The 25,250-nt window shown below is 60.6% G+C and overlaps 2 protein-coding genes across 7 annotated transcripts in view; both read right to left on the bottom strand.

The window, feature by feature from the left end:
- Nucleotides 1–593: 593 nt before the first annotated feature.
- Nucleotides 594–22,399, bottom strand: PRODH (proline dehydrogenase 1). Of its 4 annotated transcripts, XM_058532207.1 has the most exons (15): nucleotides 22,127–22,198; nucleotides 18,282–18,396; nucleotides 17,821–18,029; nucleotides 13,632–13,666; nucleotides 13,066–13,215; nucleotides 11,458–11,522; nucleotides 11,135–11,251; nucleotides 10,663–10,742; nucleotides 9,851–9,932; nucleotides 8,064–8,156; nucleotides 7,831–7,977; nucleotides 6,813–6,988; nucleotides 5,557–5,655; nucleotides 1,250–1,338; nucleotides 594–1,181 (listed from the first exon to the last, which is right to left on the bottom strand). In XM_058532207.1, exons 2-15 carry the CDS (start codon nucleotides 18,354–18,356, stop codon nucleotides 994–996), a joined length of 1,605 nt encoding a protein of 534 aa, XP_058388190.1. In that variant the 5' UTR covers nucleotides 18,357–18,396; nucleotides 22,127–22,198; the 3' UTR covers nucleotides 594–993. The 4 variants fall into 4 exon arrangements, with proteins under 4 accessions (XP_058388190.1, XP_058388189.1, XP_058388192.1 ...); XM_058532206.1 differs by lacking the exon at nucleotides 18,282–18,396 and having other exon boundaries at nucleotides 22,127–22,399; XM_058532209.1 differs by lacking the exon at nucleotides 13,066–13,215.
- DGCR8 (DGCR8 microprocessor complex subunit) overlaps nucleotides 3,202–25,250 on the bottom strand; it is a 238,031-nt gene continuing 215,982 nt past the window's right edge. For all 3 annotated transcript variants that reach the window (XM_058532198.1, XM_058532200.1, XM_058532199.1), the window contains one exon: nucleotides 3,202–3,216. The gene's annotated coding sequence lies outside the window, so the exon portion shown is untranslated. The remainder of the gene's footprint in view (nucleotides 3,217–25,250) is intronic.

Here is a 25,250-nt window from a genome sequence, read left to right as displayed (position 1 = left end):
CTGCTGCGACCAGGGCCCAACCAGGGCCCTTGCCTGGTAGCTCTGTGCCTACAGAGGAATCGGCAGAGGATGTCCCCAACCCCCATGTCACAGAGGCCCCTCCCTGGGGCACCCCTCTCTGGGGCTCCCCCATGCAGTTGCAGGCCCAACCCCACCACCTTTCCTGCTGGGGCAAGCTCCAGGGTACTAGGACCATATCCAGTCTGCTCTGTGGGGCTGGGGGCAGCCACGGGCCTGCTCCTTTCAGAGCAGCAGGAGTGTGGTGTGGGTCACTGGGGTGGCGGCACAGAGTAGCAGGAAGGGTCTGAGGGAGGGAGAAACCCAGCATGGGGAGGCACCAGCCTGCCCTGGGAGTGTCCTGTCTGCACTGATCTGAGCACAGGTGCCCTGCTGGGGGTTGGGGGGGGCATGTCCAGCACCTATGTGGCCAGGTCTGCCATAGAGCCAGAAGGGAGGTGTTGGTGGGTCCGCCCTGTCCACAGTGGGCCTGACCCCCAGGGCACATGATGCAGGAGAGGCAGAACCTGAAAGGGAGCTGTCGGAGCCACTCCCCCTTTGCTGCTTACCCCACGTGAAGGAGAGCATTGCAGGCATCGAGTTGCAGGCCTCAAGCTGCAGAATGTGTTTTATTGACCAGGCCAGCTTCCCCAGCCTGGCCACTGCCCCCCTGTGGGGCTTGGGGTGTGTGGGCTGGTTCCTGGCAGCAGGAGGACCTTTGGGTGCAGGGTTGGGGGTGGGCAGAGACTGGGGCCATGCTCACTCGTTGAGGAGCAGTCTGCGGCAGTGCCCGCAGCTCTGGCAGGTATGAGACTTGACGCACACCTGCGTGCCCACGCCCTGGGCAGGCCCCGGGTGCACCGAGGCCCCACTTCCAGCGGTTCTCACAGGCTTGGGTGTAAAAAGGTGAATCCTTCTGAGGTTGGGGTTGGCGGAAGGTGCAGTGTCAGCCTGAGGGCATCTGGAGGGAGCCTGGCGGGCAGCGGCCCTCAGGCACTAGGCCGGGCGGTGGAAGAGGCCGCCCGTGCGGAGCCTCCGCATGAGCTCCTGCCACAGCAGCTGCCGCTGGCGCTGGCCGCCCATCAGGATGCCACTGTTCTCCAGGGCGCGGCGGGACAGGTAGGGCAGCACCTCCATCACGGGGCCGTACGGCACATACTTGTACACGGGGAAGCCCGCCTGGCCTGCACGGGTGGGCAGTGAGTCCCGGCCCTGCACACCCCCAGCCCCGCCCCCGGGGAAGCCAGCTCACCCAGCGGGAAGCTGATCTGGTCACACATGCCCAGCAGCTGTCCAAAGGACACCTGTCGGTCGGCAGGGTGCAGTCCCAGCTCTTCCATCCTGTGAACGGGCGAGGTGGTGGGTGAGCCCTGGGCTGGCTCTGAGCCTTCCTGCCACCCCCAGACCCCAGCCACACTCCCGACTCCGTCCCCTGCAGGTAAGGCGTGGCATAGGGTCTGTCCTGCCCAGACCAGGTCTCTGTGCGCTGCTGCTCCCACCTCGGCCCACAGCCACCAAGTCCTGTCCTTCCGCAGCCAGCCCCGCCCCGTCCCCCTATACTTTCTCCCCAGCCCTTCCCTCTTGCCTGCCCTGCCCTGTGCCCTGGCCCACGAAGGCAGACCCACGTGGAGGCCCGCCCTGCGGCATGGCCCGGGAAAGCTCTCAACCCTCCCCCCCGCCTGTTCCTCAAGCCCCTCGCCCTCATTTGGGGACGTCCCCGGTCCCCAACCCCAGCCTCTCGTCCTCCCTTGCTGGCTGCTCTATCTCGTTCACAGCAGCCACCAGCTGCCGGTGGCCGTCCCGTCTGAGAGGCGGCTGCTCTAGATGGAGGTGTGCTGCAAGTGCACGCGGGGTTTGAAGGCTGAGTGTGGAGAGCACGCAAGACAGCTCCTTGTGCTCTGAAACACCGAACACGTTTCCATGGGAGTACGCTGCATATGTTGGCCTAATTGAAATGTATGATTGAAATTAACTTCATCTTATAATGTGGCTATTAAAACATTTAGAATTAATAGATGTGGCTCACATTTCTATTAGTGCTGCTCAGATGCTGGGGCGGGGATCCCCGATGCTGTGCAGCACTCTCCTGTCCTCACACCTGCCCTCACAGGATCTTACAACTCCTCCCAGGGTTGGAGATACCTGCGTCTCGATGGTCCCCACATTGTTCTCTCTGGCTTCCCATATCCACGGATCCAGACTCAGCGTATCTCCACCAGCACTCAGGAGGCCGCCCCCTCCTCCCCCCTCCCCCAGGGGCAAGTTCAGCCTGGGTCCTCACACCCACCCCGGCCACACCCAGGCCCACCTCCCTTCTCCTCACTGTCTTGGCCCCAGGCTCCCAGAGCACCAAGTGCATATCACCCTGGACTCTGCGTGAGGCTCGTCCCAAAGGCCCTTCCTCTCCTTCCCTCAGAGCTGGGCTCCAATGGCGGGTACCCAGTCTAGAGTGGGCCTGTCACCATGTCACCCTGGTCTCCGGTTTATGCATCTTTGTCTCCACTAGAACATGAACCCCACGTGAGCAGCGCTGCCACCGTGTTGCTGCCTGGCTGGTGGTGGTGGGGACACTCATGTAGCGTTCTGCAAAGACGGTTGCTGACCACTCCCCTACTGGTGTCCACGCGCTCTGCTGTGTGACTGCAGCTTTGCCAAGGGTAGAAGGCGGCTCTCTCTACCTCGTGTCTGGGCTGGGCTTCATGACTTCCTTTGGCCAACAGGACAAGAGCAAACATGACCTGGGCAGAGGCTTGCCCTCTCTAGGGCTTCTGGAAGCCTGAGACCACCATGTGGTGAAGCCTGGGCTGGCGTGTTGGACACTGGACATGTGATGCAGTCCCCTTTGCTGTCCCAGCCACAAATGAGGCCATGTACAGCCAACCAGGCCCCAGCTGACCACGGATTCAGGACGGACCCCAGACAAGGCCAGCAGAAGCAGCCCCCAGCTGAGCCCAGCCCCCACTGCTGATCCACAGAACACACTTGTTCAGGCCTGAGTCTTAGGTTGGTTTGTTACTTGGCCAAGGCTGACATAGGCTGTCTGAGTGAGGCCCCCGATGCGCGGCATCAGAGAGACCCACACTGCTTCCCCAGGGAAGGCTCCCCAGGCCCAGAGCAGAAGCACAGCCGCGGCCTGCAGGGTAGAGCCTGATCCATGACAGCGGTATCTGGAGGCTGCAAGGAAGGAGAGCGCTCTACTGGCACTCAGGACAGAGGAAGCTGCATCCAGGGCAGGAGGCAGCTGGAGCCAAGATGGTGAGGACACACATGTTCTCAGTGGGCAGGTTCAGAAATCGGGAGAAAGGAGGCCCTTCTGAGGGCAGGTTGTACCTTTAGAAGTCTCACTGTTCTCTGTCTAGCTGGTGTCCGAGTGGACTGCCAGTGCTTGTTGTTAGTGCCCCCAAGTGATTCCAAGTCCTCACGACCCTGTGGGCAGCAGAGCGGACCTTGCCCGGTCGTTCTGCGCCATCCTCTCACCTTCCGGTGCTGTATCAGACAATGCTCCACCTCTATTCACAGGGTTTTCATAGCCAATTTTTTTGCAAGTGGGTGGCCAGGTCCTTCTTCCTGGTCTTAGTCTGGAAGCTCTGCTGAAACCTGTCCACCACGGGTGACCCTGCTGGTATTTGAAGTCCCAGTGGCAGAGCTTTCAGCATCAGAGCAACACGCCGCCGCCATAGTAGGACAACCGACAGACGGGTGGTATGGTTCCCTGACGGGAAACGAACCCAGGCCACAGTGCTGAGAGCACGGAATCTTAAGCACTAGACCCCCAGGTGGCTGACTAGCCTGCGACCCCATTCTCAAATGTGAGTGGCCAACCAAAGGCTGAGTTCATAACTGAAACCTTGGCAGCCGCCTTCCGCAGAGCTGGCCCAGGCAGCAGGCGCCACCGTGCAGGGACACAGGTTCCGAGGGCGGGGCAGGAGACCAGAAGGCTTTGCGTGGAGGACCCTGGCGCCAGAGGGACCAAGCCTTGGTCAAGGTTTCATCACAGAAAAGTGTATTTAAGCCTAAGTGAAAGCCAGGTTTTAAAATTTGCAACTCAATTGTGTGTGCGCATTTTAAAAGTCAAAGAAACCAGAACTAATCTTTGCTGAGCACAAAAAGGTGCCCCTGGCCCTCGACAACAACATCAGTGACAAGGATGGGGCATTCAAGGTGAGAAATGAGTGCTGGGAAGTCCCTGGGGCAGGAGGGAAGCAGGCAGACAGTCCTGCCCAGCTGGGACTCTGGCTCCCCCACCCAGCCCGACCCGACAGGGAGCTTCGCCATAGTCTGCACTCCTCCTGGACAGCACTGGTGGCCTCAGCGCTCATGTTCCCAACCAAGATGGCTTCGACTGCTGTACATCAGAAAGCATGGTTCTCAGTCGCATTTTCAGACTGAAAACGCAGCACCGTCACGAACAAAGGGCAAGTAGCGAGGTCACTGAATGGGTTTGGAACAAGCAGAGTCAGCTCTCCAGGCAGCACCCTGCAAGTGCCTGGCCTGGGCCGCATCCCTGCCCCGCCTGCACCTTCAATACTCCTTCCCCAGGCCCTGCTCAGCCACAGGCCTTGAGCCTGGGGCGCCCCACCGTGGGAGGGGGCCCTGCTTTGCTCTGGGAAAGGTGAGGGCCAGCAAGGCTGCTGCAGGCAGGGCTTCCTGTGGGGCCTAAACCCCCAGGAAGGCCGAGACTGGGGAGAGGGGAACTAGGACCCGGGTGTGGATACGAGAAGAACATGGTGATGACACTGGAGTGATTAAGAATTCACTTCACCTTATTCCTAAATCTGACTTGTACGCATTCTACCAAAGTTTTGGTCCACAGGAGCAGATAAACCAGACTATATTAAATTCCAAATGCAGTTTAAAATGTTAGGAGGAAGTCTGTATAAATGAAGGGACACATCGAAGGCCTCCTGAGGGGCCCTGACATTTCACACTGTACTTGTACGTTTCAGCAAGCTATTTAAATCACCTAATGAAATTTATTTTTTGAATTTGAAACTTGAATAAGTCAGATATTTTTGTGTGTGTGTGTGAGGAAGATCAGCCCTGAGCTAACATCCATGCTAATCCTCCTCTTTTTCTTTGCTTTTTTTTTCTTTTTTTTTGCTGAGGAAGACCAGCTCAGAGCTAACATCTATTGCCAATCCTCCTCCTCTTTTTCCCCCAAAGCCCCAGTAGATAGTTGCATGTCATAGTTGCACATCCTTCTAGTTGCTGTATGTGGGACGTCACCTCAGCATGGCCGGAGAAGCAGTGCGTCAGTGCACGGCCGGGATCCAAACCCAGGCCACCAGCAGTGGAGCGTGCGCACTTAACCGCTAAGCCATGGGGACAGCCCCAGTCAGATATTTTAAAAACCCTGGTAACTACCAATAATAGCCTTTTTGCTACTACAGCGCCAATGCCCAGCTGGGCCTGGGTGGACAGGGGCGCTAACCGCTCCAGCTCCTTCTAGACACGTTCCCCCAACACACCCCCTGCTCCTGCAGGTCACTGCACAGCTTCAGGGCCCTCACCAGAGCCAGGCCCTGCCCAGGAGCTGACAGCCGGGTGGGCGGCACCTACCTGCGCAGTGTGAAGCGCACCGTGTCCTCGTTGTGGGAGGCCACCATCACTTCAGCCTTGGCGTTGTGCATCAGCTCCTCCAGGACGTAGTCGAGGCACCTGGGGAGAGCGCCCCGTGAGCAGGGCTTGGAGAGGCCCCCAGGGGAGGCCGTAGGCAGCCCAGGGCCATCCAGCAGCCCGCTCTCCCAAGGGTGCCCATGGCCACAGGGCCAGGGGACGAGCACCCGCCAACAGCACCTCATGATTAAGAAAGAAAAGGGGAGCAGCCCCTGGGGCCGGCTGTTTATGGGGGACCAGCTGAGGCACAGTGCCCCTTGCCCTCTGACAGGTGCGGCTTCACCTCCGGGAAGGAGTGTGCAGGGAGACTGAAGGCCTGGCAGGGAGGGGCCTCCCTGCAGCCAGGGGAGGGTGAGCGGTACCACAGCCTGGCGGTGAGGGCAGCTGGGCAGGTGCACATTCTCCGACCCAGCAACTCCGCCTCCAGGCACCTACAACAGCTGTGTCCTCGCCCAGGGGTACAACAGACAGGGAGAGGGTGTGCCGCGAGTCGCCGCTGTACCGATGGGCGGCAAACCACCATAAAGCTCTCAGCGACTGGCCTGTGAGCACGAGCACCCACACTGGCGCTGGTTCACACCGCAGGGCTGCATGACTCGGGAGGCTCCAGGCACACGTGACACGGAAAGGCCACAGCGAGGATGGAGCGTACAACGCCCGCAATCGCACAGACTCGGAGCTCCTGGAAGGAAGCAAGGTGCTGCCGGGGAGGGGGCGGGGAGACACTGGGTCTCACAGTCAACCTCAGAGAGAGAAAAGCTCCAGGCGGCCTGTCCGTGCTGCAGGACAAGACCAACAAGATGGACAGAGCGAAGGAGACGCAGAGCAGCTGAGCACCCTGGCTCCGTGCAGCGCCGGGAGGCTGCACGGCTCCCTCTCCCGAGTCCTAAGTGCCCGCAGGAGCTGGCTCGGGCACCTGAGCCAGTTTTGTTCAGCTGACTTTTCCATGTTAAAAAAGAGAAAACCCTTAATGGTTTTGGAAAAAGTAAAATGAAAGCAGACAAGATATCAGTTCTGGCCTCAGCGTAGAAGTCTTGCTCCTACCCGAGACTTCTGACCCCAAGGGCTGCTCCCCCTGCTGACAGGGCCACATCGGGTCAGCTCCAGCACCAGGTGGGCGCTAAGCTGCCCTCGCCCTGTTTTCTCTCTCCCCTCCCCAGGAAGCCTTGAGGCTCTGGGGGCCAAGAAGGCTGGTGCACCTGTGGTACATGGCGCTGGTGGCCTCATAGGTGGGGTTGATGGGGTCCTCGTAGCCAATTTCCACAGCACGGGCACGCTCCTGGGCCATGTAGGCACCCCGCACCAGCTTGGCCCCGAAACACCAGCCTTCACGGCGAGCCAGCTGCACATCCAGGGTGACATTGTCATAGGCGTCCTGCAGGGCCAGGGCCAAAGTCAACAACAACCAGGACAAGCCCCCCTCCAGCCTGTGTCCCCTGGGGCCACCCAGGGGCTCTCAGGATGTGGTCAGCGTGGGGCACCAGGGCCGGCAGCCAGTGCCTGAGGAAGGTGCCCTCGTGGGGGATCTGGGAGCCAGGTATGCGTGAGGAAGGCCCTTTGATCTCGTCTTCAAGGAATGGTGACAGTGGGGACACCTGCAGCCTCCTCTGTCTGGCCTGGGAACAGCCCTGTGGGGGACAGGCTAGGTGCCAGCAGCCACAGTGTACCCCAGTCTCCTCAAGTTGACTCGGGGGCAGGGGTGCTGCATACTGGGGGCACCTGCCTGGACCCCCTGCAGCCTCGACATGGACCCACCCCATGTCCTCCAAACACCTGGCTGGACCCCAAGCAGCCCAGCCCCGGTTTCCACTCAGAGGTCCCGCCCTGAAGCACCCCTGGGCTCCCTAAGGTACATGCAAAATTCTGAGCAAGGCTTTTCCTGGGGAGGAGCCCAGAGCCTTCCACAGACCCTTAGAGGAACCCGAAGTAAAACAGGGGGGAGAAAATGGTCACTCGTGAGGCCTTCAAGATTTGGGGATTAAGGTACATTAAGTGGACTCTAAAGAAGCTCCTTCACCTCCCTTGCGCCCCTTGAACACCCTGTCTGAGATCTGAGGCCCAGAGGAGGGGCCAGCACAGAGCTGGTGACAGGGGCCTGGAGCCTTTCTTCTGCTCAGAGGCAGTCATGCTTGGGCCGGGGCCTCTCCCCAATACTGGGGCCAGGGGAGGGGCATCCTGTCACCTGAGGGCCAGTGTGGAGGCACCAGGGGGTCACACCTTGAGGTAGCACTGGTACGTGCCGAAGATGAGCGGCTTCTCCACATTGAACCTGCGCTGCATTTCCAGCGTCAGGCGGCTGATGGCCGGCTGGAAGTAGGTCTGCTCAGCGTCCACCATCAGCCGCACGCCTGCCTCAGCGGCTTTCTGAGAGCGCAGGGGAGGAGAGAGGATCTGTCTGGGGCTCAGGTGAAACAGGTGCTCCACCCCCGGCACACCCCAGGGTCCCCGACCTTGGCCAGAATGTCCATCCTCTGCAGCATCCTCGTCATCTGCAGCTCCTCCTCCTCGGTGAACCGTGACAGCAGAGGCTCCAGCTGTCCCGTCTGAGGGGCAGCCTTCGGTCAGGCCACACAGAGCGCTCCCCGCCCACGGCACCCTCCTGCCCTGTGCGGAAGGCCCACCAATGCCGGGTGCCTCGTCCCCAGGACCAGCGAGGCCGCCTCACCCCCACCCCTCCCCTGTCCTGTCCCTGTTCTCACATGAAGATCAGCACCCTACCCTGAGGCCGGCCGGCCACATGGCACCCTGGAACCTCACAGCCAGCTAGGCACTCTTATCACAGAGCCAGCTGCACAGGTCAGGCCTGTGCACCCAAGGTGTCTGCTCCCACGGCCTCCCCAGGACCCTTGACGCAGGGCGTCACCCTTCTGCTCCCACACAATGCTAAGGAAGTGACCCTTGACCCACCCAATCACCCGGAAAGGCTCAGACCCTAGAAGGGAAAGGGCTCGGAGGAAGAACCACGGCTACAGGCAGACAAGGACAGCTGTGGCACACAGACGGACACGCAGCAGGTCGGAGGCACCCTCGCCAGACGGTGGCCTCAGGGAGCCAGAGGGTGGGTCAGCAGGAGGCCGGCGCTCGGAGGCAGCAGGCACCCACCCTGTGTGTGGGCCGCGCAGCACTGGGGCCCTCTGCTCACTCCGCCTGCCCACTGACACTGCCCAGGGCACTCCTTGCGGGGCCTTGAGCACACCCCTCCAGCGGCCTGGCTCAGTGCAGCAGCTGCACCCCCAGCCGGCCGGGGTGGAGGTTTGTGAAAGGCAGTGTCTGGGGATGTTTCCCCAAGGCCCGTCGGCTGCTTCGTCACATCCCAGCTTAGGGGGTGGCTTCAAACACGGCTGCAAATTCCTGGACACCCTCTCACGGGCCGGTGGAGTCTCGTCCCACTACTCCTGAACACAGGCCGGCCTAGCGACTCACTATTAACAAACAAAATTGGGGGCCGGCCCCGTGGCTTAGCGGTTAAGTGCCCGCGCTCTGCTGCTGGCGGCCCGGGTTCGGATCCCGGGCGCACACCAACACACTGCTTCTCCGGCCATGCTGAGGCCGTGTCCCACATACAGCAACTAGAAGGATGTGCAACTATGATATACAACTATCCACTGGGGCTTTGGGGGGAAGATAGATAAATAAATAAATAAATAAAATCTTTAAAAAACAAACAAACAGAATTGGGCAGAAGTAAAGCCATGGGATCCTGAGGCTAGGCTAGAAAAGGTGACAGACCTTCTGCGTGGCTCGTGGGGACACTTGCACTGGGAATCCAGCCGCCACACGGTAAGGAAGCCCTGGCTGACCGTCACCACTGGCCCTGTGAGCAGGGACGCCCCAAAGACCCCAGGCCCACCAACCTCTGAGTACAACCCACGGAGACCCTGAGCGAGAGCCCCCCCGAGCCAAGGCCTGTCAGCCCCAGACCCAGGAAGAGGAATGTAATGTGACTGCTGTCCTTCCAGGCCACTGAGGTTTGGGGTGACCTGATGTGCAAGGACACGTGACACAGGGAAGGCCCCCCCCAGGCACCCCTCTCCTCGTGGTCTCATCTCACTGTGTGGGGCACTAGTGGCTCTGTCTTCTTCCCCCAGACCACGGGGGTCTCGTGGGGCTGGGGAGGACAGGGTCTTGGCCCTGCTGTGTCCCCAGCTGCTGAACCAGGGTAGGCGACAGAGAGAGTTTCCCTTCTCCACGCAGCGCCCTGAGACAGGGCTCGGTGGCGAGGGCGGCAGTCAGTCACCTGCATGTTCGGGACCACGAGGTGCTTGGAGAGCTCGGTCCTGCTGTCGATCAGGCTGCTCCAGTCCAGCAGGTCCAGGGTGCTGCGGGAGAAGGTGTGTCAGCACAAGGGCAGCAGCAGCTTCTCCACCCAGCCACATGGCTTTATCCATGGGCACTAGGATCTGTTGGGGAACCCAGGCCCCAAACCAGCCCATTCCCTAGAAGAGCATCCCCAAACCCAACCCCCAGAAAACCTGCCTCAGTGTTCAGTTTAAAAGATAGATAAAATGTGAACACCGTCCTCTGTTTAAAGAAATGGAAACCAACACACGAACTTGCTTGCACCGGGGCAGCAGCAGCTATAAAAACCCAGGGCGCACACGAAGAACACCATGGGCCACGTCAGGCTGGAGGAAGAGCTGAACATGGAAGACCAGGCAGGAGGCAGACCAGCATGTGAGGGGACGGCACGCTGCTGCCAGCCCAGGGGCCCTGGTGACCTCTGTGCCAGCCCCCTCAGCATGAGGCGTAGGACTCTCCAGGACCGCAGCTGCCCTGACCCTTCACCTGGGTCCCAGGGAGGGCTGGGTATGGCAGCCTCACTCCCACACCACCAGTGGAGGTTGCCGAGTCGGAGCTGGCCCTGCGCCCACGCTGCCACCCAGCCCTGTGCACTCCCGGCTCCCCATCAAGCCCTGTTCTGCGTGTCTCGGGGGAGCAGATCCTTCAGCATTGTCGCCCCGAGGCCCACGCTCTCCAGGGGGACAACCAGGAGTGGGAGAAGCCGCTGGGGCTTGGCTAGAACCACAGCTGAACTGGGGCTGCCCTTACCCTGACACGCCCAGGGTCTCCGTGGTGAACCAGTTCTCTATCTCAGTCCTAGACGCGATGCCCATCTTTGCCACGCTTTCCTTGAGAAGAGAAACAGCGTCGGTCCCGCAACCTCCCCCGGCCCCATTCACTAACATTCCCGGCCCTCTGCCCATTGGTTGGAGATGCTGTTTTGACTCTATTACACTGTTAGAACAGGATACGGTTCCGGCTAGTGTTTCTGCTCTACAGATGGGTCTATGCCCACGGTCCCCAATTCCCCTCCAGTCCCTGCGGCTCTACGGCGCTCTGCTACCCGCAGGCCGCCCTCCAACCCTCCCCGTCCCACGCATCCTCAGCCTCTGCTCAGATTCCTTCCCAGCAGCTGTGGGCTGGGCTGCAGGCCCTGGAGCAGCTCCAGGAACCCACCTCAGGCACGGCCTGGCCGGCTCCTCCCAAGACCCCACAGTGCCCCGGGCAAGGGCTGCCCCACCTGCAGCACGGCCACCTCCAGCCTTGTGTCCACGGCAGCCAGCCCAGCCTTCCCTTGCTCGGCAGCCATTTGGTGAAAGAACTGCCTCCACTTCGTCAGGACATCCGAGAACTGCAGCTGCAGATGCGGGCCTCAGCGACCGTCTCAGGCCCACGCCCAGCTCCCTGCCCTAGGACCCCCGCATGGCCCCTGGGCCCCTCCCAGCCCGCCTGTGTGCTTGTCTCCCAGCCTCACGGTATGGGCACAGGAGCTTTCCCTTAATGCTCACGGCAGCCCCAAGTTCTTGCAAACTCTCTCTGCAGGTGGAAGGTTCTGGCACTTACCAGAAACTGGGGTCTCCCCAGCGCAGTGAGCTTAATGGCTGAGAAGCCGTCGTCGCTGGCTTCACCTATCAGAAGCCACAAGAAGGGCCCTTAGGTCTCCAGAGGGGCAGGGGGAGGACCAGGAGCCTGCACCCAGAATCTGCACCACTCACGAGTTAGGACGCATCTCACCGCGGGTGCGACGGACTACAGGGTTCTGGTGGTGGCCCTTCTTCCTACTGGTTACCTACAACACCCACGGTACTAGGTCCACCTGGAAGATGGGCCCCGAGACCACTGGGAAGCAGTGAACAATCCAGTCGCCAAATCTGTCAGTGGTACAGTGGCACCAGTAGCTCTCTCCTCCCTCCCTCCACCAGCCTGAGCGGGGTCCGCAGGGACACCCAGGGCAGCCGTGCTTCCTGGGCAGCTGCCTGGCCCCTGGCTTGTGTGCCTTGCCCTCCTCGGAAGCAGCTCCACAATCTGCTCAGCAATCTCAGGCTGAACAGCAGAGGAGAGCCCACTGAGGCCCCCGACGCCCTAGGCCACTAACCACCTGTGGGCAGGAGGACCAGGATCCTACCTAGCCCGTAAACGCCCGTGTGCATGGCGGCTCCTGACGCCACGGAGGTGGGGACAGACTCGGCAGGGTTCGAGTTTGCCACATGGGTCCTGGAAGGCAGTGGGCAAAGGAGCGCGAGACCTGCCCGTTCCTTCTCTGCCTCTGTTTCCTCTCCATGCCATCGGCACCCCAGGCTGCCCACAGGGGCTCAGAGAATGCAGAAACGCCCAGCAGGGCACAGACTGGAGCACAGAAGGCACTGAACCACCACACTTCTCTCTCCTCCGGCTTCCGGAGCCCATGACTCACATCTTGGCTTCTGCAAGGCCCTCCCCATCTATTTGCCCCTAGGCACCACAGGCAGGGAGGCAAGGAGTCAGCCCTTGCAGTGGACGGCCAAGTGTCTGTCTGACCGCCGGGGTCCCCCAGCACCACTCTTAGGAGGCTGCTTCCAAGCATCACTCACTTCCGTTCCTTAAAGTGTCAAGAAGGTGCAAGACCCACTCACGGGAAGGCTGCTGAGGACGCACAGGGGCTGCGCTGTGACCTGGTGGGTTTCTGAAGACCAAAGGACGCGGAGGCCTCAGTGACCTCCCAGCTTAGCGCGCGTCCCTCGGCAGACGCTCCTGCCCAGAAGCTGTGCAGGGTGGAATTCTCTGCGAGAGGACATGGCACCAGCTCCCGGATGAGTGCAGCCCTCGGCAAACCATATCTGACAAGAAGGAGTCCCTGCCCAGAACTAGGTGCTGCTCAGCCCACCAGCAGCCTTCCTGAAGGTCCACATCCAGGGACCTGGTTCCCGGGAGCGGGGTAAGAAGCACCTTCCTGGAGGCAGCCAGGCTCCTCAGGAGGGGCTGAACACAGGTTTGACCCCAGCGTGACCCGTGCCCAGCCCGTGGCTCTCAAATGTCACCTAAGTCATCCTCCTGACAGTCTGGGCCGCCCAGACAGAGGAGGCCCCAAGTGTGTGCTCCAGCCTCACGTTCACCCACCAGCATCTCCACATGCCAGGGCTCAGCCCAGGCTGGGCCTGGCATGTGGACAGCCGGCAAAGAGCAGGGCCCCACCTGAAGCCTCAATGCAGCGCAGGAACGTCTCCATGTGGCTGTCACACTTGGCTTCATTGGCGTAGAAGTAGGTGCGGGCGCTAAAGACACCGTCCCTGCGGTCTCCGAAGGCCCGGTGGGCCTGGTACTGCCTCTCCCTCTTACCGGTGCCTGGAGGGGCGGGCACACGGCCTGAGCACCCACCCGGATCTGCGCTGTGTTCTGGGCTCCAACCCCACTTTGGGCAGACACAGAGCTTCCCCGTGTCCAGCAGGCCCTGCTGGCGCCCCACGGCCCCCTGCACAGTGCTGCCCACCACTCCCTGCCCCGGCACTCGCTGTTCCTTCTCCCTGGCTGAGTCCTCATCACGTGGCAAACCCGGGCCAGAAAGGCAGAGCCCAGACAGGCCGTGGGCCGTGAGGATGTCAGCACAGGTGGGGCAGTGGGCTGGGCGCCCGTGGCCCAGTGGGGAGCCGCGGCACGGCCCCTCGGCCCGAGGCTTGCTGTCCCTGCGCCCAGGCCTCCCGAGCACAGGATATGTGTGCGGGCGGGGAGTGTTTCTTGGTGAACAGCCGCCTCTTACTCACCGCTGCCCTCCTTCTCTGCAGCCGAAGTACAGGACCTGCAGGAAGGTAAAGAGGCGAGGTCAGGGTCATGCCCCCTGGGGCACAAGTGTATTCCCCTCGAGGAGGCAGAGGTGAGAGAGAAGCTAGCGCCTGAGCCCTGCCACTGCCCTGAGGAGGAGGTTGTGTGAAAGAGGCCGGGTCAGCCAGGCAGGTGAGAGTGGCTGCTGCCGCCTGCCTCCTCCCCGGCCAGGCCTCCAGGGTCACCGCCCCTGAGCCGAGAAGGGCAGCAGCCTGCACACACCACCCTGGAGAAGCCTCTGGCTCCTCAGGAGTGGAGCCCTCCCTACGACAGGTGGTGGTAAGTCAGACCACTCTCAGAACAGTCCGGTGGAGTGAGGCCCTGCTGCTGAGGACAAGACGGCAGCACGGGGCCAGTCAGGGCTGAGGAGGGACAGAGATGGGGAGGCCACCAGCGTACCCTCTGCCCTCCACGCCCCACATCCAGGCACCTCAGGCTGAGCTCTGGCTCCCGCCCCCATACAAAGCAGGCCCCCCTGCCCGCCAGCACCCTGCTTCATTCTTGCCCCTTAGGCTTATTTTCCAAGCAGCAACCAGAATTTTTCTTTTAAAATGCAAACCCTCCCCTGGCCTCCCGTTGTACCTGAATAACACCCCAAGCCCTCATGAGGACAGTGAGGCCAGCCCGTGGTCCCCCAGCCAGAGTCACAGCAGATACCATCCTCCTCCTCACTGTGGCTGTGGTGTCGGAGACACCCGAGTCATGGCTAAGCCTCCTCAGATGAAGTACTGTCACTGCCTGCCGCCCGGGGGGCACCCAAGCAGCTTTGTCTACCCTCTGACTTTGTATTAAAACCTCTTAAATCGGGGACCCTCCAAATCCTCCACAAGGTCCCTGCTAAGCATTTCCACAGCGGGCCCGTCCACCTGTGAGCCCTGGCCAGGCTCCAAAGGCACAGGGATGCAAGGGCCACTCTCTTTCTAGCTCCCAGCAGGTTCAGTAGCAGGAAGGCAGCCGGAGGCCGCAGCTATTTCCATCCGGGAACCTCCTGGGCACAGACCGGACAGGAAGTACTTTAGAAATGGGCCGAGCAGAGAAGCTGGGCCGGCCACATCGCCGGGTGGTCAAAGGCCTGTCTCAGAGCAGACAGCACCCAGCAGGGACAGGGCCGCACTCTGGACCAGGCCTGATGGCTGGGTCACAAGGAGACAAAAAAGGGCAGTTCCCAGGCGCAGCGAGGGTCATGCCGTCACGGGGGAGAGAAAGGAGCGCCCAGTGTGCACAACCACATGGGTACACACACACATGCACACACACGCACAGCCCAGAACGTGGAGGAGGGCACACCGGGGCAGGGGACAGAGGACAATGAACACGATGCCCTGGGATCTGCGGAGGTGGCAGGAAGACCCCAAGCACCCCTTGGCTAACCCCAAGCTCAGCTCTCAGCAGGTGTTTTGGGTGATTTATCGGCCTGATACCTTTTAGAGAAAAGCAGAAAGTGAGGGGAGACTATGCCAGCCACCCTCACTCCAGCTCCCCCCAGGGAAACAAGGCCAGGTGGCAGGAGGGGAGAACCTGCAGCAGAGTCTGGCAGAGCCTGTGAGCACTGGCACGCCCACCTCCCCGGCCCCGGCCGCAGGCACACCTGAGACACTGCACACACCAGTCCCAGGGGAGCTGCCACCACCCTCGGGACCAAGGCCCAGGCAGCCCCCAGCCAGCCCTGGGTCTGCACAGCCAGGACAGACACACCTGTCCTGGGCGTCCTCATCACAGCTGATCATCAGGAGGTGTCCTAGCCCCCTTCCCTGTCCCTGCAGCTCTCAGCCCGCTGGGGAGACCCTGTGGGGCTCCTCGGGTAGAATGAGGCCCCAGCCTCTGCCTTCTAACAAGTGTTCTGGGGCCGGCCCTGTGGCTTAGTGGTTAAGTGCACGTGCTCCGCTACTGGCAGCCCGGGTTCGGATCCCGGGCGCACACCAACGCACTGCTTCTCCGGCCATGCTGAGGCCACGTCCCACATACAACAACTAGAAGGTTGTGCAACTATGACATACAACTATCTACTGGGGCTTTGGGGGAAAAAAAAAAAGGAGGAGGATTGGCAATAGATGTTAGCTCAGAGCCGGTCTTCATCAGCAAAAAGAGGAGGATTGGCATGGATATTACCTCAGGGCTGATCTTCCTTACAAAAAAAAAAAAAAGTGTTCTGGGAAACAGCGTCCTACCCTCCCGTGGTGGCCGCTCTCTCCCTCCTGCACCTCTGGCCTCCCACCTCCTGCTTCCCACCCTGGAAGGCCCTTCTGGGTCCCCTACTCACGCCCTCAGGAGGCCTGCTGGGCCTCATGCACATGCAGAGGCCTCCACCCTTTCCGTGCCTCTGATAGTTCCGCCCAGTCAGGCCCAGCACCACCTGTGCTCCACCCCCCCACCACTCCGTGGCCTTAACTGGGGGACAATGGCTTGTGCATCACTCCCCGGAGCAGGGTCTAGGGGCCTGTGACAGGATTAGGAAAACAGACCTCTGAGCCCCCCAGGACACAGAAGCAGTTCCCCACATGGGGCTGTGTGGTTAGAGCCACTCCAGGCCAGAAACACCGGGTGAGCCATGCAGGCAACCTGATGGGGTAGACGTCCAGCCACTGCTGGCCAGCCTGGCTCTGCCCCTCAGCACAGGGGGGCCGGCCCCCAGCAGAGCTGGCCGTGAGTCACCCTGTCAGGATTGGGAGGAACCGCTGCTCACATGCCAGAGCCCAGCACGTGGGGCTCCTGCAGGACAAGGGGTGCCAACAGCATGGTAGCCAGGGCTGCGGGCTCACGGCCCCACGGAGAGCGAGGCCGGCTGGCCTCCCAACACTGCCCTGCAGGGCAACGAGGAAGCCAAGCAGGTGGCCCTGGGAAAGAAGTCTGTTCACACCAGAAAGAGAAAATCCCACTGTGAAACCGCCCGGCTCCCTCCAGACGCAGCGGGCACACAGCCCATTCGTTATTCAACAAGCAGCCCCAGGGAAGGCTGCAGTCCTGGCCCTCAGCCTCCCTGGGAACACAGGGGGTGTCCGGCTGGAGAACCCCGCCCTCCAGACAGCGAATCACTGGGCAGGGGCTGGGCTCCCCAAGCCAATCGGCCGCCGGCACTAAGGCTCAGCTCGGGACATTCTGTCCCCAGGGCAGGAGGCCCATCTGATGCCTTTCCTTCTTCTGCCGCCCCCTCCCAGGCCAGAGCACACACCACAGCCTGAGACGGCCTGTCCCAAACCTCACGTGGGTCAGGCACAGGCGCTGTCAGGACACAGGGGCCCCAGATGCAAGCGAGGGCCCAGCCTGGGGGCGCAAAGAGGAAAGGCTGGTCTTGCCTGGACCTCCCGTGAGGCCGCTACTCTGGAAGCAGAGGGTGACCTCGTCCTGTCATTCTGTCCTAAGGCCCAGCAGAGTGGGTCAGGGCAGTGCCTGTCTGTCCCTACACTCACTGCTCAGAGAACGGGCCCTGTGGCAAGTCAGTGACCTCTGGAGGAGGCCCCCAGGCTGGCGTGCCACACCACTCCTGGCTGCACAGTCCCTTCTCTGCAGACCCATGGGCAGGCGCCAGGCCTGGCAGGCTCCACAGCCACCAGGCAGAGCCCACCTGCAGTCAGAAAACCGTCTCAGGGCTCAGGCGAGGGTAGGGCAGAGGGACCTGTCCAGCAGTCAGGAACCCCCCGGGAGGGACGCTTTAGCAGAGCAGGGAGCCAGAGCGCCTCCTATGGGGTCGATGAACGTGTTCTGTAAACGGCCGGGAGCCTATTCTCAGCCTCGTGGGCCATACGGTGTCTGCCACAGCTACCCGACTCTGCCCTGTAGGGCAAAAGTGATTTGAATTTCATATAATTTTCACATATCACAAAATATCCTTGTTCTGATTTGTTTCAACCATTTAAAAAATGCACAAACCAGCTTGCAGACTGTACAAAACCAGGCGGGCAGGCCGGGTCGGGCTATGGACCATAGTCTGCCAACCCCATCCTCACCCCTCTTCTGGTGTCATGCACACCAGTTCTCTCGTGAAAGCCCGGAGCTGTCCTCACGGGGCAAAACTGCAAGAGCCCCAGGCAGAGCCCGGAGGGCTGCTGGTCATCAGGCTCTCCTAGCCTTGGCTCCTCCTGAGCCAGCCTGGGGCACTCTGGGGTTACCACCCGACGCCGGGGCAGGCCTTACTCCATCTCCTGGCGCTCTGCCTCCTCAGGGCTCAGGTCCTCCTCCACTCCATAGTCCAGGATGGAGCCTACGCCGAAGGCCCTGTTGTGCTGGATCAGGGGCTGGATGGACTCCTGGTCCTCGCCGGCCACAAACTGCCCATAGAAGGTCATCTTCATCAGCTTCTCGAACAGCCTTTGCCCCAGAAGTCTCCTGGCGAGATGGAGCAGCTGAAAGGCAGAGGGAAGCGCCTGTCCTGGGCCACCCAGACACCCCTGTCCCCAGCAAGACACCCTGCTTCCCCACCCCCTTCACTGCAACCAAAGCCTTGAAATGCTCTCCCCAGGGCCACACGCGGCTCCCAGCCTTGATTTTACGGCGGCGAACACCTGAAGCAGCTTGCTTCTCTGATCACAGCAACTATCAATCACCCACTCCTCATGCAGGGCGGCCACTCTTGCCTCCCTGCCCTGCACGCTCACCCCAGCGGGGGCCTGATCACCACTTAGTGGATAAAGAAGTGAATGGCTGGTCTCTCCCGGGATAGCAGAGGGCATGTTCGTAACATTCTCGGTATCCACACCTCAGCAGGTTATACTGTGGAAGAGGAGGATTTGGTGAGACTTTCTAGAAGGTGAGCACCTGATTTCTGACTTTGGTTCACTGCTTATTCCAAGTCCCTAAAACAGCACCTGGCCAAGCACCTGCCCTCCAATGGCTGCTGAACAGATGAATACATGCACAACGCAGAACGAGTCTGCCTTCAGCTGCAGCCAGGCATAGACAGGCTGACAATAAGCCAGGTGACCATCTACAAAGGTCTGGGAGATGAGTGCCCACCCTGGGACCAGGGGGAATCGGCACAGCCATCTAGAGCCACAGCGGACCCCCAGCTCAGATGGACGTGGCCCTGACGAAGGCAGCTGCCCATAAACTAACTACTCAGCTTTTTCCTCCAGTCACATTTCACCACATCCCAAATTTCTGCCATCATTCACTGAAATGTCCTGAGCCACTGCTTCATGCCCACCACAATTCTAAGCTGAACCAAGAAGACAAGGAACTCACATCCTAGTGGCAGAGAGACCTCGAAGGAGGGAGGGGCAAGTGATCCACTGAGTGATTCAGAATGGCGGATGAGGGAGCACTTGCCAGGGCGCGGGTGGGAGGTGTTTGCTAACTTAGATCTGGGGAGGGGTGCATACCAAGGCAAGGTGGTGACATGGAGCTCCTGCAGTGGGGACAGACAGGGCGGGAAAGACTGAGGACAAGCAGAGGGCCCTGGGGTTGGGAGGGGTGCTGCTGGGAGGGCACGCCCACCACCTGTCTGGGAATTCCTGTGTGTCCACTGCCCCCCACTCCCAGCTCCAAAGCAGGAGAAGCCCGAGGTTTCTCAAACCCAATGGCTAACAGAACTCCCTTTTTTGTGGTGAAGATCTCTTGGGAATCACGGTTTCAGGGAACAATCTCTAGTCTAAGCAAAAGTACAAGAGAGTCAAACACCTTCATCCCCAAACCAATCCCAAGCAGCCCACTGCTCCAGAGTGCAGGCTGGCACTGAGTAGAGACACCTCGCGGCGCCCCAAGGACAAGAGTTTCCAGGCCATCATTTCTGCCTCGTTGCAGCCTCTGTGTCTGATTTTATTACATCTCGTTGCTTTTATAAAGAGAATTAGAAATGGCAAATGAAAGTGCCAACATGGGAGACGGGCAGACCTCCTCCCCCACCTCACACCAAGCCTGGGCCAGAAGTCCGGGATCCCATGGGCCGGAGCAGCCCCCAGAGGAAAAGCCAGGGCTTGAATACATCGAGGATCACCCAGTGGCAAGCAGGGCAGAATCAGGGACCTGAAAACCATCACTGGGCTCTCAAAAAAATCCCCGACACTGTGCATGTCAGCGCTGCAGACTGTTGGAAACAAACCATGCGAAGCGAGCCAACTGTCTACTCTCGGGCTGGCACACTTTCCAGGCACAAGTGGTAAATAAAGTCCTGTGTCGCCTAACGACGGGACACGTTCTGAGAAGGGTGTTGTCGGGCGATTTCGTTGTGTGAACATCACAGAGTGCACTTCCACAAACCTAGATGGTTCTATGGTACTGACCTTATGGGCCCCCATCATACATGCAGTCCATCAGGGACCAAACATCACTGTGGGGCGCAGTACTGTACTTCAGCCTGTGCGGGCCACACGGCCTCTGTCATTCCTCAACCCAACCGCTGCAGCGCAGAAGCAGCCACAGCCAGCACTAACCGAAGGAGCAGGAGCAAGGCTGACGCTTTGTGGACAAAGACAGGCAGGCTGGAATCCGGCCCCCGGGGCACGGGCTGGTAACCTCCCACACACCCTGCACTGTGGCTGACCTCCTGCAGGGCTCACAGGGCACAGCCACCCAGGTCCCCGGGGCCGGGCACTCGCCCTCTCACCCTGGTGAAGGGGAGGCCGGCCTGTTCACAGAGGACTATGGAAGCACATGCGCGGGGCTGGCAGTTTTCAAGCCAACGCCAGAGTAAAGCACCCCCTTTAAAACCATCCTGGCAACAGGTGTGCGCCAGGTGGCACTACCTGAGACGAGGACAGCCCCACCTCTTTTCCAGGTGGGGGCAATCTTCACAGGTTGAGCAACTTGCACCGGTAACACACATGCTCGTTTTCACTGTGGAAGACTCCAACACAGACGTGTGCAGAGCAAGAACACGTATAGCTGGTTCTCTCTCCTCCCTGCCCCCAGGCCCAGTCACCCTCTTCCGCAATGGCTCACAGCCAAGCACCGAAACCTACGTTGTAGAAGACCTGGATTTTCTAAACTTTTCTCAAAAAGGCCTGTCTTCCAGCAAGAGTGGGTCCACTGGGTCCGGAGCCAGTGCAGCAGCTCAAACCAGGCTCCTGCAGGCTGACACGCCCCCAGGAGCGGGTCTGACAGGAAATGCACAGACCAGCACTGGCTCAGCAGGAGGAATTTTCACCACAGGCTGGAAGGCAGGGAAAGCCCAGGGGTTCTGAGGAGTGGCCCACAACTCTGCAGCCTGGCCTCTGCCCCATTTCCTCCATCACCAGGCACCAAGGCCACTGTTACCAGCGGGGGACCACCAGCAATGACAACAGTGGAACAGGTTCCACAGGGGGCACACAGAGCGCCTCACACCCTTAGTGGGCTCCTTGAGGGTGTCCCCAGGGCACAGGAGGGACACCAGGAGAGCCTCTCACCTCCTCCAAGCACCCACATCTTGGTCCCTGCACTCTGGCACCTGCCAAGGCAGGCACCCCAGAGACAGCGGAGCTGATACGTCCCTCCCACGGCACCCCAGGACCCCCAGCTCTGCTGACTTCTCCGCTTGTTTGGAAACCAGAGAAGAAAACTCAGTGCTGTGCCTAGAGAAATGTGGCCCATTCCAAGCCCTCTCCCTCTCCACTTCTCCAGTTCAGCCCCTTCTTCCTCCGCATCTCCCCACCCGGCCCCCACTCCTGCCACCATCAGCCCTAGGCTCGGAATCTGAATTGTCCAGGAAGCTTTGGGAGGAACCAAGGCCAACAGCTCTGCCAGCCTCACAGTCCCTTCAGAGCCACCCGGCTCTGACTTGCTGGGGCTCTGCCCTCCCTTCCCACCCGCTGTGGCCTTGCCTTGACCTAAGCCTAGGATGTGGCTCGATGCTTCTCCTTGGTCCCAGGGGCTGAGGGAGGCAGCACGATACCCTCAGTACAGTCTCACCTGAGAAATCAACACCGCCTGCATGAAGAGCCTTCCAGACCCTCGGCACCAACAACTGGACCCTTGCAAACTGTCCCCAGGACCACCTTAAAGAAAGTGTCATCTCTACATCCCAGACTGACAGTAGCTAAAATGGTGTCCTGCTTTTTACTTCCCCAAAGCCCTCACACTTTGTTACCATGCTCAAGTTTTAAAAGTTGGGTGTTTGAGCAGCTTCCTATTTTCCCCCACACTGCCTTTCAGAAGCGGCCTGTCTGGGGAGCCCCTGGGTCACAGCTTCCCAGAACTCTGGAGTCCTAGGCCATGAGCCCTTCAACACCACCAGACTTCCCTGCAGGCAACATGCAGGACACTCGATTTTAAATTTCAGGTAACAACTTTGTATTACTGCACGCGGTATATAGCTTAAAAATTAAACTGGTCTTTGTTTTTAGTTGGTAGTAACAGACATGTAGCAAAATTCACGGCCCGAAAGCGAGTGCAGGAAACACTTCCCTTCCTGACTTGCCCTCAACAGGCGATGCTCAAGAGGCCTCCGCTTTACGCTCTGAAACTTCACAACGCACCCCGGGATGGGCAGACGACCCCGCGTCCTGCCCACCGCCCACCCGCGCACCTGCTCGTGGCGCGCCAGCAGCGCGGGCGAGGCGCACAGGCGCAGCACCAGCAGGCTGCGCGCCAGCTCCCAGCTGCGCCGGCTGCGGTACGCCTCCTGCGCGTTGCTGAAGTCCACGGCGGGCACCGTCGGCCGCGCCGCCTCGGCCTCCCGGCGTCCCGGCACGGCCCTCTGGCCCGCGGCGGGCTGCTCACGGGTCGCGGGCGCCGTGGACAGCGGGGCGAGGCGGGGTACGCCGGAGCGCAGCGCTAAGAAAATACGCCTCAGAGCCATGGCTGGGCGTGCCCGCGCGACGGGGCTGCTTAAGTACGCGCCCCCGCCCCGCCCCGCCGGCTCCGCCAGCCCCGCCCCGCCGGCTCGGCCCTGCCCCGCCGGCTCGGCCCCGCCCCGCCGGCTCCGCCGGCCCCGCCCCGCTCTCACCCTCGCCGGCTCCTCGGGGTCCCCGCCCCGCGCCCTGAGCCACGCCCTCTTCTAGAGTGGCCCGGCTCGCGTTCCGGAACAGTGTGAGTCCCGTGGTAGGCCCCGCCCACCGAGAGACCCCAGGTGAGCCTGAAACCGGCCTTCTCAGCCGGTGGCCACGCCCCCGAGCGAGACCCTGTCTCCTTGGCTGCCCACCTCAGCTCCGCCTTCCCCGCAGGAGATCTTGCACTCCCGGGACTGGGCGGGCTATCAGGAGTTGGATTTCCTCCCAGGTTTCCCAGGTCCCCCATCTGGCCAGGTGGGTCCGGAGCTCGCCGGTCGGCGCCAGGGCACACCTGTACACCTGGGCTCCTCCCTGGTCGTTGAGCTGCATGGACTCGCAGCTGAAGCCGCGGAGAATCCAGGAAGGCCAGAAGGCGGTCCCGCCTCTCCTCTCATTTAAAGGGGCGTTTGGGAAGCCATCCGCCCTCTCCCCGGGCCTAAGGTGCGATTGTGGGAAGCAGGCCCCATAGGAGCTTGCCCAAGCCCAGTCGTCGCCCGTCTTCCCAGTGCCACCGCCCACTCAACAGGCAGCCGCGGACCGCCAGGCTCCCCTTGGAACTCCTGCAGCCCCCATGGTTCCAAACCCCCTCCCATCTTCCCCTGCAGGCACTCAGTGCCACCCTTGGGGCTGACAGCACAGCCACCTGCTTTGTCACTTCCCTCGGGCCTCTCTTCACTCCTAAGGGCCTTCCCACCCTCTGCCCCTCTTCCTTGGATGCCCTTCCTTCCAACATCGTGAGTGGCCTGCTGCCAGAGCCCAGATATTGCCTCCTGGGAGGGATTTACCCTGACTGCCTGCCCTAGTGCGCAGGTCCCCATCACTCACCCCTCAGCCCCCCGTGCATCTCCTGAGGACATTCCTGCACCCCCACAGGTGCTGGATGTGGCTGGGTAGCAGCCTCCCTCCCTGCCTCACCCCCTGCCCACCTGTTCACCAGGTGCTCCATGCATCGTGGTGCATTGGACACCCTGACTTGTTTGGCACTGTTGACATTTAGGGCCAAATAATTATTGTGGGGCGCTCCTGTGCGTTGCACGATGTTTATCAGCAACCCTGGCCTCTACCCACCAGATTCCAGTAGCACCCCTCCCCCAGACCTTGCTAATGTCCCCTGGAGCACACCATCACCACGGCTTACGTGGAGGGAGTTGCCTGACGCAGTTTTTCTGCCCCTCTTCCTCCTGTTGGAGTTGAAGAGAAAAATGGTGAGACAAAAGGGGCACGTCAGCTGATGCCCAGAGGCAGCAGCTCAGGAGCCCTCTGGCACCTCGGAGACTTAGCTCACCAAGGGTATACCAGCCTCAGCGGCTGGCCATAACCACCAGACTCCTCCATTTGCCTTCCATAGATGAACTTCTCTCCACCTGAAAACCCTTGAGGGGCTCCCCACTGCCGTCTGGACAAGGCTGCATGGCACAGCCTGCCCCATTGGCCCTCAGTGGCCAGGCCCCAGGCCACACCCACCACACCACTCACCCCTGCTGGTCATTCTGCAGGCCACTCCTCTGAGCTCTAGGTCGTCTGCATGCTGCTCATGGGCACCCGTCCCTCCCCCTGCACCCAGCTTCCCTCCTTCTCCTCCTCAGGGTGGCTTGGCAGCATGTGCCTGGCTAGGCACTGATTTGGCTACAACTCCCTCTTCTTGCACTCATTGCTGGTGATCTTGACTGCCACATTGCAACCACCTGCCATGTCCCCCACATTGCCTTCTTAATGTGTCTTTATTGAATGAAGGAAGGAGCATGTGTGATGTGAGAAATTTGACCTCAGGTTCCAGGCTAGTGATGGTGGGTTCGAGACTTGTTCTCCAGGCCCTGCCCTGCCCCCAGAATCCCCCAGGACCACACCCAGCCCTTGCCCAGCACCGTGGCTCCTGCTTTCCATGCAGACACCCCCTTAATGCTACACTCTCTCCTCTACCTGGGCTGCGTTCCCCCAAGAGCATCTGCACCTGATTACCAGGATTGGACCTAGATTCCCAGTCCTCAGCCTCTGCTCAGGCACCATGTGTCAGGAGGCATGGTCCTGCCCCATGGGCAGGTGCACACGCCGGTCAATGTTGGTGGCGCACTCCCAGCCGACACACAGTTCTGGAGAAGGTGGGAAGAGCTGACCCCAACCCTCCCCCTCAGGAGCCAGTACTGTGCTCAGTTCATTTTCAGGATAATCCTGCTGATCTTATCTGCCCCTGCCCAGTGATCTCCCTCTAATGAAGTTATATTAGGGGCAGGGGGAGGGGGTACTTCAGTACCACCAGCTGTGCACTGATAATGGAGAAGGCTGATAACCATCCACATCACACACACTTTTGGCAAAGTGATTGAGTGCCGAAATGTCAGGTCAGCTCACGGGCTGACTGTCCCGTGCAACCTCTCGCCTGACATTCACCACAAACACCAGACGTCTCCATTGCTGCTCTGACTCAGGAAATACAGGCATGGAGTCTAAGCCAAAACACCACTGACAAGGTCAAGGTAGGGCCAAGGCAGAGCTCACAGATGAGATGGCATTGTCATGCGGTGGTCAGTGACGGAGCCCAGCCTGGCACCAGAACCCTAGCCACCTGGATAGTGCCCAGGGGCGTGCTCCATCCTGCCCCATGCGGTGGGAGCTCACACTGGGTTCCTTACCCCATGTCATCATAAAATGTTCACTCTGTAG

The sequence above is a fragment of the Diceros bicornis genome, chromosome 35, assembly GCF_020826845.1.
Source record: "Diceros bicornis minor isolate mBicDic1 chromosome 35, mDicBic1.mat.cur, whole genome shotgun sequence".
NCBI classification, from domain to species: domain Eukaryota; kingdom Metazoa; phylum Chordata; class Mammalia; order Perissodactyla; family Rhinocerotidae; genus Diceros; species Diceros bicornis.
This window is presented reverse-complemented; position numbering and strand designations above follow the sequence as displayed.

What these genes read in the sequence shown, in the direction of transcription:
- PRODH (XM_058532206.1), bottom strand. Translation starts at nt 22,399, where the DNA reads ATGGCTCTGAGGCGTATTTTCTTAGCGCTGCGCTCCGGCGTACCCCGC. An exon ending in GCAGAGCGCCAGGAGATGGA is followed by an intron (nt 13,667 to 17,820) that starts GTAAGGCCTGCC and finishes ACCTTCCTGCAG; the next exon opens with GTCCTGTACTTCGGCTGCAG. An exon ending in TGGGGAGACCCCAGTTTCTG is followed by an intron (nt 11,252 to 11,457) that starts GTAAGTGCCAGA and finishes CCGCATCTGCAG; the next exon opens with CTGCAGTTCTCGGATGTCCT.